Below are 12,907 nucleotides of genomic sequence, written 5' to 3'. Positions count from 1 at the left end.
TGCTAAAATTACTGGGTAGAAATATGGAGAGAAAATAAAAGATATTTATAATGTTTCAGAATGCGAGCATGTAAGATAGGTATTGATTACAAAGAGAAAGACAGTAATCTGGAAAACACTCTTTCAAAGGTATGTAAAAATCACTGGTAAGGGATAGGGTTGTGGCTCAGTGTTAGAGCACTTGCTTAGCACATGTGAAGCACTGGGTTAGATCCTCAGCACCGCATAAAAATGAACAAAAAAATGAATTAAAAAAAGAAAGGTATTGTGTCCATCAACAACTAAAAATTTTTTTTTAAATCACTGACAATAGACTAAATCAACACTATGTGCCTCCTGATAGGATGCACTAATAAGGATGCAGTGTCTTCCTGTGAATCTCCAACTATACAGAACCTGCCTACAATTTAGAGGAAACAACAGGCAAACCCAAGCTGAGGGACTCTATGCAAATAACTTGCCTGGACTTTGCAAGTGTCAGTCAGGGAAGGCAGAGAATAACTAAAGAGTTGATCCACACTGGACTAGAGGAACATGTCAACTAAATGTAATTTATGATTCTAACCTAGGACTCAGAATAGCCAAATAATACTGGGAGGCAAGTGGACAAGTATGAATAAAGTCCTTAGATTAGATAATATTGCCTTTTTTGATTATTGTACTACATGGTTTTATTTTTTAATGAGATAGTTATCTTACAGGATCTCACTATTATTATCTTACAGGATCTCACTATGCTATTGAGGTTGGCCTTGAACTGAAGATTTTCTATCTTAGCCTCCCAAGTAGCTGGGATTATAGTGTGGGCCACCACACATGGTATACTATGGTTTTATATGATGCGAACATTAGAAGAATTTTTAACACTAGGTCAGGAATTTTTGACTATATTTGCAAAATTTAAAAAACCTAAAGTTATTTCAAAAGAAAGTGAAAATTACAAAAATTTAAAGGTGATACTACTTGGTGTTGCTTTTTATTCATAATTACACAAATATTATTCGAAGCAAAAGGGATACTTACGCCAGGCATGGTGGCATACACCTATAATCCCAGAGGCTTGGAAGGCTAAGGCAGGAGGATTATAAGTTCAAAGCCAGCCTCAGCAACTTAGTGAGGCCCTAACCAACTTAGTGAGACCCTCTCTTAAAATAAAAAATAAAAAAGGCTGTGGATGTGGCTCAGGGGTTAAGTGCCTCTGGGTTCAATCCCTGGCACCAAGAAAAAAATATATAGACTTCATAATTGTCAAACAACTACTGCTACGTATCCTATCTAACTCCATGAGTTCAAGAAGATGCAAAAAAACATGGTGAGCTTTGTGCTACATAAAATGCAGGGATGCCTTTCTCAGGATGTCCTCCTTATCAGGGCAACACAGGATTTAATCATTAATAAAATCTATAGCAACAGAAGTGCTATAGATTTGAAAAAGTGAAGGTCTTAACATCTTTGTGTTTTTCCCCATTTTTTTAAATTGGCGCATTATAGTTGTACATGCTGATAGGATTTATTGTTACATATTCATATATATACGCACTACATAACCATATAATGTGGCCAATATCACTCCCCAGCTTGACATCTTAATTCCAAGTCAAGAGAGTTAATGTTAGCCTAGGCTTGCTGTCAATAGCCAGCTAAAACATGGTGATTTAGCCACATTTTTAACTCAACAGATGTTTCACCATCAAGTGACTTTTTACAATGCCTGTACTTTCCTTCGTAATGTTCAAAAGAAGAAAGCAGAGCAATGAAAAAGTTATTCATTAATCAAAACCTTTTATTGTTGCCGGATTAAAAGGAGTCAACACTGAAAACAGTTATCAAGCTAAAAGAAGACCCGGCCAGGTAAAGTGTTCAGGGATAAAAATCAGCTCCCAGAACCCCATCATCAGAGGAGCAGGTGACATTTATGCCAAGCAGGGAAAGGGAAAGTTTCACATAGCTCTTGCTCTTCCGTTCAATAGGTAGTATTATGTACCTGCCCCGTTCCAAGCACACAGTAGGCCCTGTAGCTACACAGGTGAGCAGAGGGACCCGCCCACTCTCCACATTATTCTACCATTTTGAACCTCCCACCATTTCCCAGCTCAATAGAGGTCATAGAAATAATGATCTAATTGAAAATATGTGCAAATCCTTCAAAGTAGTAGAAATCAGCATATTCTGGTTTCAGGTGGAGACCTTCAAAGGTTACTTTCAGTGTGGGGGTGGGAGGGTGGTTGTTAGGTAAGTCCTCAAAAAGTAAGGCACAGTGCCAGATGCCACATGGCCAGTTACCTTTCCCAAGGTCCCCCTAAGCATTGATATTTTTGTTGTTGTTGATTTGAGACAGAGATTGACTACATTGCCCAGGCTAGCCTCCAACTTGTGGTCCTCCTTTCTCAGCCTCCCAACTAGCTGAGATTACAGAGGCATGCTATTGTGCCCATGCCAGGCTCCCCCTGAGCCATTCTATTTCAAAACTCAACTGTTAGAGTCTGTAAACAAGTCAAAATAACACCTGGCATTTTGCCAGGGGAATGTTAGAGTTGGTAAACAAGTCTGGATGGTGCCTGGCAAAATGTCAGAGGGAGTGGTTTGAGAAGTAACAAAACCGAGCCATTAAGTGTAGAGATTCCTGATTGGTTGACTGATGTATCTAGTTTATGCTAATTAGATAAGCTGTGTGGAATGTATAAATACTGCTCCTGTCCTGCAATAAACGGCTTCCACTCCTGCTGTATCAACGTACACAAGTTCTTCGTCACCCCCCCCCCCCCCCCCCGCCGGTTATTTTGCTGCAGCCGGACTGTGGCACTCAACTGTTCCTCTAGCAACTCATGCTCAGAACTGGAATCCACCATACTCAAGTCTCAGCACCTCTCTGCACTGGGAATTTTCCCATCTGCCTGTGCCATGCTGTGTACTCTCTACTTTCCTCTCTGCCCCTGGTTTCCGTGTTCCTGTTGTTTTTTCTGGCTCAAGCCTTCTGTTCAGTGGCCTCCCACTTTTTTTCTCTGAGGTTCATCAGCATCTACCTTTTATATCCCTTTGTCTGGATCTTGCTTTCTGACTCCCTGTAGGAACAATGCAATTGTCTTAGTCACTATCCAACCTGCAGATCCCAGATGGATGATCTCATGCCAGGCCATTGTGCAGGATGTTTTCCCACCTGGATGCTTTGACTCAAGGACTGACCCCTAATCAAATCAGCCTGTACCCATAAAAATGAAGTTCCATGATTCAAAAGATGGCAACTGACAGTTGTGGTATCTTTCCTCCTAAGGGCTCGCTGCATGAGAGAGACACTCAAAGTATCATGAAGAACCCAAAACTGACACTAAAGTTTGATTTTGTGTCTTTGCTGCTGTTTCTAACATCACTGTCTTAAAGGATTCACTCAAAGCCCTGTAAACCCCCACACAGGCATCCCCCCAATCCCACCCTCTTCCCCACAGAGACACACAAGATCCCTTCTTAACACAGAGGTCTAAGTTGCCAATTCTGATTGGCTGGAGGGATGAAACTGTCTTGTCATACCCTGTCCATGGGATGAAGTCCAAACTCTGCAGAGATCCACCTTAAGGCTTCAGCCTAAAACTCTGGCTCTCGCCCAGCATGACAGCCAGCTTACCACAGGGGTTCTCTATGCAGCCTGTGCTGGGGTGTCTCTATTTACCTTCCCAGGTCTACCGGTACGTTTCCCGGGGGAGGGTTCACCTTTATGAACAGCATCACCCCAATGCCCAAGCTCCCTGTCTTCGGATAGAATTTGGCTAAAGGGGGGCACTGGCAGGAGGTGAGAAAGAGGGCACATGGCAGGAGTTTGAGATGTACGTCCCCCATTGCTCTTGATGGTTACCTTTCTCCACGTCTTTTATGTGGGGGGAGGCAGTGGTGATGGAGATTAAACCCAGAGTTGTGCACATGCTAGGCAAGCACTCTACCTTGAAGGGATATCCCAGGTCCATCTTTTTCTACTCTAGGTCTTGGCTCCTGTCAGGGGCACCTCTCTGACCTCAGTTCTCTTGAGGTCTGGGGTTACCAGGACCCTCTTCCCTCTCCTTGAACATGGAGGCTGAAGTTGCTTTCTCCCGGATGTACCTTCCTCCCATGATGATTTCTCCCACCCTTTTTGCATATTTGTAAGTGATCCACTATTTGGACTGCCTTTGATTAGTTCCTCTTTTATATGACTTTCAATAGAGTGTGCTTTTCAGAACAGATTTAAATTTACAGAAAAATTTAGAAGATGGTGTCAAATTTCCACGCGACCCACATTCTTCCCATATATTCTGCAGTTACCCCTATTATTAGCATCTTACATTAATATGGTATATTTGTTTCAAAACTGATACATTATTGTTAACTAAAGCCCACACTTTATACAAACATCCCTAGTTTTGACCTCATGAGCATTTTGTTGTGTTCCCAGTCTGTCCAGATGACATTCAGCCATCACGTCTCCTGAAGCTCCTCTTGGCTGTGACAATTTCTCACTTTTCTTATTTCTGATGACCTTGTCAGCTTTGAGGAGTACTGGCAGAATTCTGTAGAATGCCTCTCAGTATGAATCAGGAGCATATCATTTCAATTTGCATCAAGAGTACATACTATCAACATGACTTTCACTATTGATGTCAACCTTGATCACCAGGGTGATATCTATCAAGTGTATACATCATGAAATTATTTGCCCCTCCCCTTTTCATATTGTATTCTTTGGAAGGCACTATGTTCAGTCCACATTTAAGAAATAGGGAGGCATGTGTGGCCTCCCCATAGGTAGAATACAATGTATGTTTCTTTTTTAATTTATTTTTTATATTTTATTTACTTATGTATTTATTTTGGAACTGGGGATTGAACCCTGGGGGTACTTTACTACTGAATTAAAACCCCAGTCTGGATTTTGAGATAGTCTCACTAAGTGGCTGAGGTTAACTTTGAACTTATGATCCTCCCGCCTTAGCCTTCCCAGTAGATGTGATTACAGGCCACACCACCACACTCAGCTTCTAGTATTTTGTGTGTTGTAACATTTTATTTGGGGTGCTCTAAGGCAGGAACTACATTTTCTTTATCTTTGTATCTCTGAGACTAACAACTATGCCAGAAACATAATAGTGGAACAATAAATGTTGGTTGTAAATGAAGGAAGCAAAAATGAGATACAAGTAAAAGTGGCCTATTTCTCCAAAGATTAGAGAACGTATTAATAACTGAAGACTGGGAAGACTGTGGAAAACCTGTAACAATCTGCTTATAGCTTTTTATCCTGGTACACTCTTCCTTTGGGAAAATGTGGCAATGTTTATTAGAAGACAAAACATATGCATATTCTTCATTCAGCAATTCCCTGTCTGGAAATTTAAATTGGGAAATAACCAAAGAGAGGTGGAAAGACATGTTATAAAATAACATCTTTTATAAAGATGTTATTATTTTTAGTGAAAAAAATTGGAAACAATTTATTTAGATTGGAAACAATCTAAAGTCCCAGCAATAGGCCAATTAAATTATATAGGATGTCCAGGTAATGGAGTAATACTAAGCCATCACAAATCAGGTTGAATGTTTCCCAGGTGACTGTCTCTGGGCAGTGGCACATGGGCATAAATTAAGCTTTTTATTTGTGTTTCCCCAAGTTTTCTCCTCTAAATAATGATGGTATCTGTGACTAGAGAAAAAAAAAGATCAAATGCACATTTTCAGAGTGGCTCATTTACCATTTCAAACATCAGATCATAGGCAATCACAATTTGTAGTTTGATCTTTTGGCAAGTTTAGTTACAGTGAAGCCAAAACATCACAGCTGCTGTGACAATTGCCTCCAGCCACTTCCCCCTCATACTGAAGTGGGTGGGTCCCAGGATAAGAGAATTCAGAGCTTCTTACCTGTTTGCTGGCTTTTCTGGGTACCACTTCTAACCTGGACACTCCACAGTGCTTGTTTGTTTTGCTTTTAAAGCTCCTCTACGTGACAATATAGCCATATTACTATGATTCTCTTTCACTGTTCATTTTGCAGATGCTACAACTGAGGCCCAGAGACATACAAATGATACAGAGGCAGAAGCAGAGGCAGATCACAGTCTCTTCCTTTGCAGAATGTATTCTTTGCTCTTTAGCAAGTCAGTAAATTCAAGGGAGGGATTTTTGTAGATCAACAGACTTGGAGGGGCCCAAATATTTCAGAAGAGAAATGAGAAGGCAAAGACTTTGAAAAGGCAACCTACACTTGATTCCCTCCCCAACCCAATTTTAGAACTATGGCTGAGCAGTTAGCAAACAAGTATTTATTGAGTAGAGTGAGACTTGGAAAGATCATATTTCATCTAATATAATGATGGTGGGAAACCCAGGAGAGTCTCACTAAATACAACTGCTTTGGGTAAGCAAAGACATTAGAAATCAAAATGACATTGCATCCAAGGTTGACGTGACCCCAGAACAAATCAACACAATCTCTTAAGGGTCTTTGCCTTCCCCAGCAGGTTCTAGGTTCTGTGTCTCTTACTCAGGACCCTGCTTCTCAAGGTGACTACCAAGAATGCCCTCAGATGGTTAATCTTGCAAGTTGGCTACCTTTGCAAACTGCAAACAATACCTTCTCATTCTACCTGATCTCTACCCTGCCCCAGCCAGGACTCAGAGCTCATACCTCCTCAGTACATCAGTCACAGTGAGGTGCTGTGTTAGAAGCTGCACAGTAGGAAGAAGCTCAGACTTGGAAGTCAAAAGATCTGGCTTTCCCTGACTGTGCTGAAAACTGGGAAGTCCCAAGTCACCTAACCTTTCAGAACTCATATTTACTGGGGCAATCCCTAAATCCCAGTTCAATATTCAACAACAGGTCTGTGCGAGCCCAGCCCAGCCCTAGTTTGTAAGAGACATAGTTAATTTTTAAACTAGCAGTGTGTGGTGTTACAAGAATTTATAGAGGAAGTCTTTAATCATTCCATATTTGTGCAGTGTTAAGGACTTAAATAAAAACAGAAAATGTGGAAGGTAAATTAGATTCATGGAGGTCTAAAATTATTGAAGTGAAGGAAAGTTTACTTTTGTTTGCAGGGTATTAAATGGATGTCTTTGGGTTGCCTTCTAGATTCTGGGACAACCATTTGTTTGTTTTTTTTTTTCATTTGATTTTTCAGTAATCATTATTTAATTTTTAAAAATCTATTGATTTCTTATTGTAATCTGTATTCAAATATTCATAAAATTCACTCTGCATAACCAGGGGAAGAAAACAATGAGAACAGAAGAATTTCCTGCATTCTTAGAGCCTATCCTCTACAGGAGGAGACTGGAATAATCAGATATCCACACAAAGGCACATTTACACAATGTGATTATACTGCAGGGAAAAAATATACAAGAGGCAAAGAGAGTCCATAAAGGGGGAGCTAGCCTGCAAGGTCGGTGAAGGTACCTCGGGAGGAACTGACCTTGATGCTCAAGGGTGGGTGGAGGGTATCTGGAGAAGGCACCTGTAACTGAGGCAAGTGGGCAAAGGCCCAAGGCAGAGGGGGAGTCATGGTTGATAGGAAAGAGTTTTCTCAACTGCCCTTTAAAAAATCCTATTATGTATCCAGGAACAGGCACATAATCATTTCCTTTTGGGAACTTCCTGTGTGTCCCTAGTAAAGTATTAATCTTCTCAAGTCACTTGAAGCTGATCCACCTTTAAGAACATTTATTAACCTCTCCCTTATCAAATGCTCTTGAGTTAATTCCCCCTCCCCACTATCACCAAGTACAGGGATTTCTTATCTTGATTTTGGGTTCTGTCTTGCTTCTTCACAACCTGCTGTGTGAGTGAGGTGCTGTGTTGGCCCGGAAGGGCAAGCCTACCCCTGGGCTTACCAACCACCTAAGGCACTAGCAGCAAAGAGGCAAGAAGTCCACTTGGCTTGCTTTTAAAGGGGAAGACAGCGCATCTCCAGAATTTCAGGTTACCTTACCAAGGGTAATGTGGAAAACAGTTTGAAAAACACTAGTGAAAAAATGCACTCTTTTCAGCTTCCTGAATTCAAGAAACAGGGTAGAAGTGTGAGAAGAGAGCAATAGAAAGCAGCCTACACATCCACCTGTGGGTGTGAGTGTGAATGTGTGTGTGCACAGAAAATGTCAATGAAAAACACTTCTTCTGGCTATTCCCCCTTTAAGACACCACAAGAAGAAAGGAGGGGTCAGCAAACTCAACTAAAAGTTCCTGGAACTTCACATAGGACAAAGAAAGGACTATAAAAGGAGATAAAATATTACAGAGGTGGATTTTTCTGTAATGGAACACACAATCCACCTCCACCCTCCCAAATGAATTCTATAATTCAAAGCCTATTCATATTCAGGTTCATATCAAGGTTCTTCATAATTCCTCACTTACTAAATCTAGACATCTATACATGAAGATGCGCTGCTTTCTTGTCACCAGAAACTTCTAGGAAGAAAAGAAAATGTGACTTTTTAAAAAGAAAAACGAAAAAGGAATTACTGTTCTTACTTGCCACACTTGTTATTTTGCCTAGCAAAAGGTCAGTGGCTGCAGGTACCAGGGTAGACAGCACCCCCCCGCCAGACTTCTGCAGGTGCCAGGGTAGACAGGCACCCCCTGCAGCTGTCTGCAGCCTGTCTGTCCCTCTGCCTGGAGTCTCTGTGCACTGCGACGACGACACAGGCTGGTTTCCCCAAAGCTGCAGTGGTTGTATAACCACACTCAGGACGCCTAGAGGAGAGCGCGGTGAGCGTCTCTCTCCAAAGCATCTGTGAAAAGCCATCGGTGCCGGTTAATAAAAGACCCACCAGGCAGAAGGGGGCGAGAGGGAGGTGTTGTCAGAGGACATAAATCTCGTTAGGAGCAGTATGGAAACCCAAGCTCTATCCCGAGAGTCGGCAGAGCGCACCGTAGGACAACTGAGCCCCACAACACCCGCATTTGCGCGGACAGGGGAGGGGGATGGGCGGCAACTAAGAGTTCCCGGGAGGGGAAGTGCCAAGGACATCCCCACTCCTTCAGTTACGTAACTCCGACAGATTCGGTAGAACATACATGAAGGTGAATGTATTCATTAAAATGGAAAGCCTCTAAGTAGACCGCCTTTAAAGGCTCTGAGCGATTTAAGTCTGAAAAGACTTGGTGGCCACCTGGCAGGGTTAGAGGATGGCATCCCGGAGGCTGGACCCCCAAGGCCACCCCCTCCACACACGACCGCCGGACCCCCAGGAGCCTCCGGGACGGCGCTCTCTCCACCGGGCTGGTTTGGGGCACGCCTGTCCCCCACGTCGCCGAGTCGCCTGGACCTGCACGTCCGCAGGCTGCGGAGCGGCTGTCCCCTCCTCCCTCCCGGGCGAGCACCTGCCCGCGGTTACCTGCGGCGTCGCCGCTCTCCGCAGCCCATTGGGCGGCTCCGCGCCGCCCTTGACGTTGGCCGCCGGGCGATGCCCGATCTCGGAGCCGCGCGTCGCATCCTGCGGGACACCCGCGCCGTTCTCCTGGGGGCCTTCATCCAGCGCCGGAAAGAGCCCGCAGCGGCGCTGGAAGCGGGCGACTATCTGGGAATCCTGCAGGCTCCACAGCAGCTCTGCCATCGTGCACCGGGCCGCCCTCGCCGCCCGGCAGCCGCCGCAGCCTCGCCGGGCCGTCACCGTCTTCCGCGCTCCGGTCGCTCACACCCCGACCCCGGCGCAGGGCGGGCGGGGCCCCCGCCACCCAACAGGTGCGCCGCCCGGGTCCTAGCGCCCGCCCTTGGCGCTCCTGAGCCCAGGTGTCCGCCTTCACCTTGCGCAAGACACGCCCCTCTTTTCCTTACAGTCCCTGCATTTAGGGCGACAGCACAGTCTAGCTTTCCTTCTCCAGGGCTAGCTAGCGACTGGGCAGAGAAGCACAGGTGCTTGGACTCTCGCTTTTATTTGAGGGCGACTTGTATCCACTCCCTCCTGGCTAGCCCAGACCTGACATTAAAAGACAGCTGATCCCGTAGTGACCTTCCTTTTAACTCCCAAGCTCAAGGTAAATTCAATTTCCCGGCGGGCGCGCCAGCTCCCCACTCGGACCTTTGTCGCACCCTGCAAGAATCAGCAAGTACAGCGAGGGCCCCCGGGGGAAATTCCCAGGTTCTTTCCAAACTCTGCTTCATGCAACGTTTCCTCCGAAGCCCGTACACCCTCGACCTTGCTCAAGAATCCAGGAACACAAAGTGGGCCCTGAGTCATCCACAGCGTGAAGATGTGATGTGGCAATCGGGGAACACTTTAAGGTGGGTGGGGAGGAAACCTGCTTCCCTCTTGATTTTCTGCGCTGAGCATAAAGAGTCCTACTAGCTCCCTTATCCCTTCTGCTGTGCCTCTGGTTAAGAAACGACGCTGGGAAGACGCAACCAGACGTTGCGGGACTTCAGACCCATAGAATCAGTTGCTGAAGGGCTGGGAGGATAGTTGGGCATCTCACTGCACCCGCGCCTGGGTTAGGGCTCTCAGCTGGAGAGCAGAAGAGGAACCCTCCTACAGTTTGGAGTGGTTTTCCCTCACCCCTCCTAAATCTCCCTCTGGGGTCTGAGATCCCAGCCGCTGCACCTCCTCACATGGAGTGTGAGGGCCCAGGTGATCATCCTGCAACAAAAGCACAATTTACTTGTCTTCAGGTTACAACAGAAGGCTACCTATTTGCTGACTGCCCATGTAAAGCCTACTAAGTATTTGGTAGCACAAATGATCAGAAATGGATACCTGAGCCACCTTGTTTAACCACTTGTCCTTTTAGGCCTGGAAACCTCTGGGATGTAATGTCCAAAGATAATTTAGTCTTCCTCATGCCCTAGTTTCCGCTTTCCTTGCTTCTCAGTCTTATCTGGAAAGCAAAGTCAAGGTGGCTAAGAGGACAATGGAACTCTGGGGAGATACCATTTTCCTCTTACAAAAGCACCAGGCTACTGTCACACCCAGCTGTGTCACACCTAGACATGTCTGGCTCAGGAAGCAGTGGCCTCTCTCCCCTGTGCTGTTTGCTATCATTTATAGGCACCAGGACCAAACCCTGTGGTTTAATTTTAAAAGCTGGAGTTGTAGTTGTTCAGAACCTGTTTTGTTCATGTGTTAAAGAAATTTGTTCTCCCATGAAGATTCCTGCATCATATATCTCCCAAATTCAGTGCTTCAGTGTTTCATTAAAAAAAAAAAAAAAGCAAAACATGGCACATTCAGCATAAGTATACCAACAAATTGCATTTTCAGACAGAGCATTTTATCTCTGACTTCAGCTTCCAGTGACTCATGAAGTATCTCCTGAAAAGGAGAAAAGAGTGAATGTACTGAACAGCAATTTTATATTAAGCATGAAGCAGAAGTTTACATATCATTTCTGCGGACAGCCTATCAGTGAGAAGGTAGTCTCCTGGTCTCAAAAAGGCTTGGAAATGTCACCTCTAGCAAGGCAGACCCTTTTCAGCTTAATCTATATAACTGTGGAAGAAGGGAAGAACTGATTTCCATTTTTTAACTACCAACAGTCTTCATCATGGTATGAAAATAAAGCATTGTTGGTTAAATGTTGTAAAAATATAAATCCAAATTATAATTTCACTTTTGATCTGCCTAATTTTATCTATGCGGTCTGTCTCTAATGTGGCACATTCTACTCATGTGCAGTAAAGGAAGCACTAAAAATAACCTATTTCAAGGAACAACTGGCATGCTTTTAATATATTTAAAATTTTTTTCATTGTAGATAGGCATAATACCTTTATTTATTTATTTTTCTGTGGTGCTGAGGATCAAACCGAGTGCCTCACATATATGTGCTAGGCAAGCACTCTAACACTGGGCTACAGCCCCAGCCCCGCCATTAAGATATTAAAATGAGAGAGCTGACAGACAATGATGTTAAAATGCATTCACTCAAAGTGAACATTTTTGGAATTAATTAATTATTGCATTTTAAATTCTGAGTTAGAGTTGTCTTTCAACAAAACAGGTTCCTTCCAAATTACCATTAGTGAGGCAGATACACAGGATCTGGGCTTTGTAATAGTTATCTACTGCTGCATAACAAAGAACTACACAAATAGTGGCTTAAAGCAGAAATATTATCTTGCAGTTTCTGTAGGTCAGGAATCCAGGTGAATTTTAGCTGGGTCCTATGACTCTGGGTTTCTCACAAGATATCAATTAAGGTGTTGTCTGAAGCTGCAGTCACCTCAAGGCTCAACTGGAGATGGATTAGCCATGAAGATCACTCATGTGTATTGTTATATTTCAGTTCCTTATGGGTTATTGGTCAGAAGTTGCCCTCCCTGCTTTGCTACGAGGGTGCCACCATAGAACAGCTCATTAAATGACCCTTTCTTCTATTGAAGCAAGCAAACAAGAAAATCTGGAGATACAGAAGGAAAATAAACAAGACAGAGTAGCAGATTTTTATAACAAACCCTTGGAGGCAATATCCTAATACTTTTGTCATTTTCTACTTCTTAGATGCAAATCTCCAGGTCCAGCCCACAATCAAAGGCAAAGGGGATGAGACAAGAACATATATCTTAGGTGGGAGGGACTGTAGGGAGCCATTTCGGAAACTACCTATTATACATTTACATCAGTTCTCTGACTTAGCCACAATATCAGTAGTTATTGTCCCAAAGAAATATGATACATGAACTTGCCCTCAGAGAGCTACCATCTGTTGCAGAAATAAGATGTTTACATACCAAACAAATAGGTAATAATATAATAATAATATAAATACAATGGTGTAATGGAAAATATAGTGCACCACATGACAAATTTTCCATAAAAATCCACAAGTTCCACAGTTGTAATTCAGAAATCTGGGATCAAAATCACCTTACAAATCTGCCTAAATTACAGATACTTTAAAATAAATAAAAGCATAAGCTGTTGAATTATAAAGAAAAACAATAAATCA

At 43.5% G+C, this 12,907-nt stretch overlaps 1 protein-coding gene across 1 annotated transcript in view; it reads right to left on the bottom strand.

Annotated features, from left to right (window-relative positions):
• Sgpp2 (sphingosine-1-phosphate phosphatase 2) overlaps window positions 1-9,673 on the bottom strand; it is a 109,514-nt gene extending 99,841 nt beyond the window's left edge. Inside the window, exon 1 of the mRNA XM_046439718.2 lies at window positions 9,361-9,673. Within this exon, the coding sequence (XP_046295674.1) occupies window positions 9,361-9,579 (219 nt within the window). The 5' untranslated portion in view covers window positions 9,580-9,673. The remainder of the gene's footprint in view (window positions 1-9,360) is intronic.
• Between the last annotated feature and the right edge of the window lie 3,234 nt (window positions 9,674-12,907).

The sequence above is a fragment of the Marmota monax genome, unplaced genomic scaffold, assembly GCF_021218885.2.
Source record: "Marmota monax isolate L192 unplaced genomic scaffold, Marmota_monax_Labrador192_F-V1.1 WCK01_AAM20220418_F8-fsc00041, whole genome shotgun sequence".
NCBI lineage: Eukaryota > Metazoa > Chordata > Mammalia > Rodentia > Sciuridae > Marmota > Marmota monax.
Note: the sequence above shows the minus strand (reverse complement) of the source record. Positions and strands in the feature narration are given on the sequence as shown.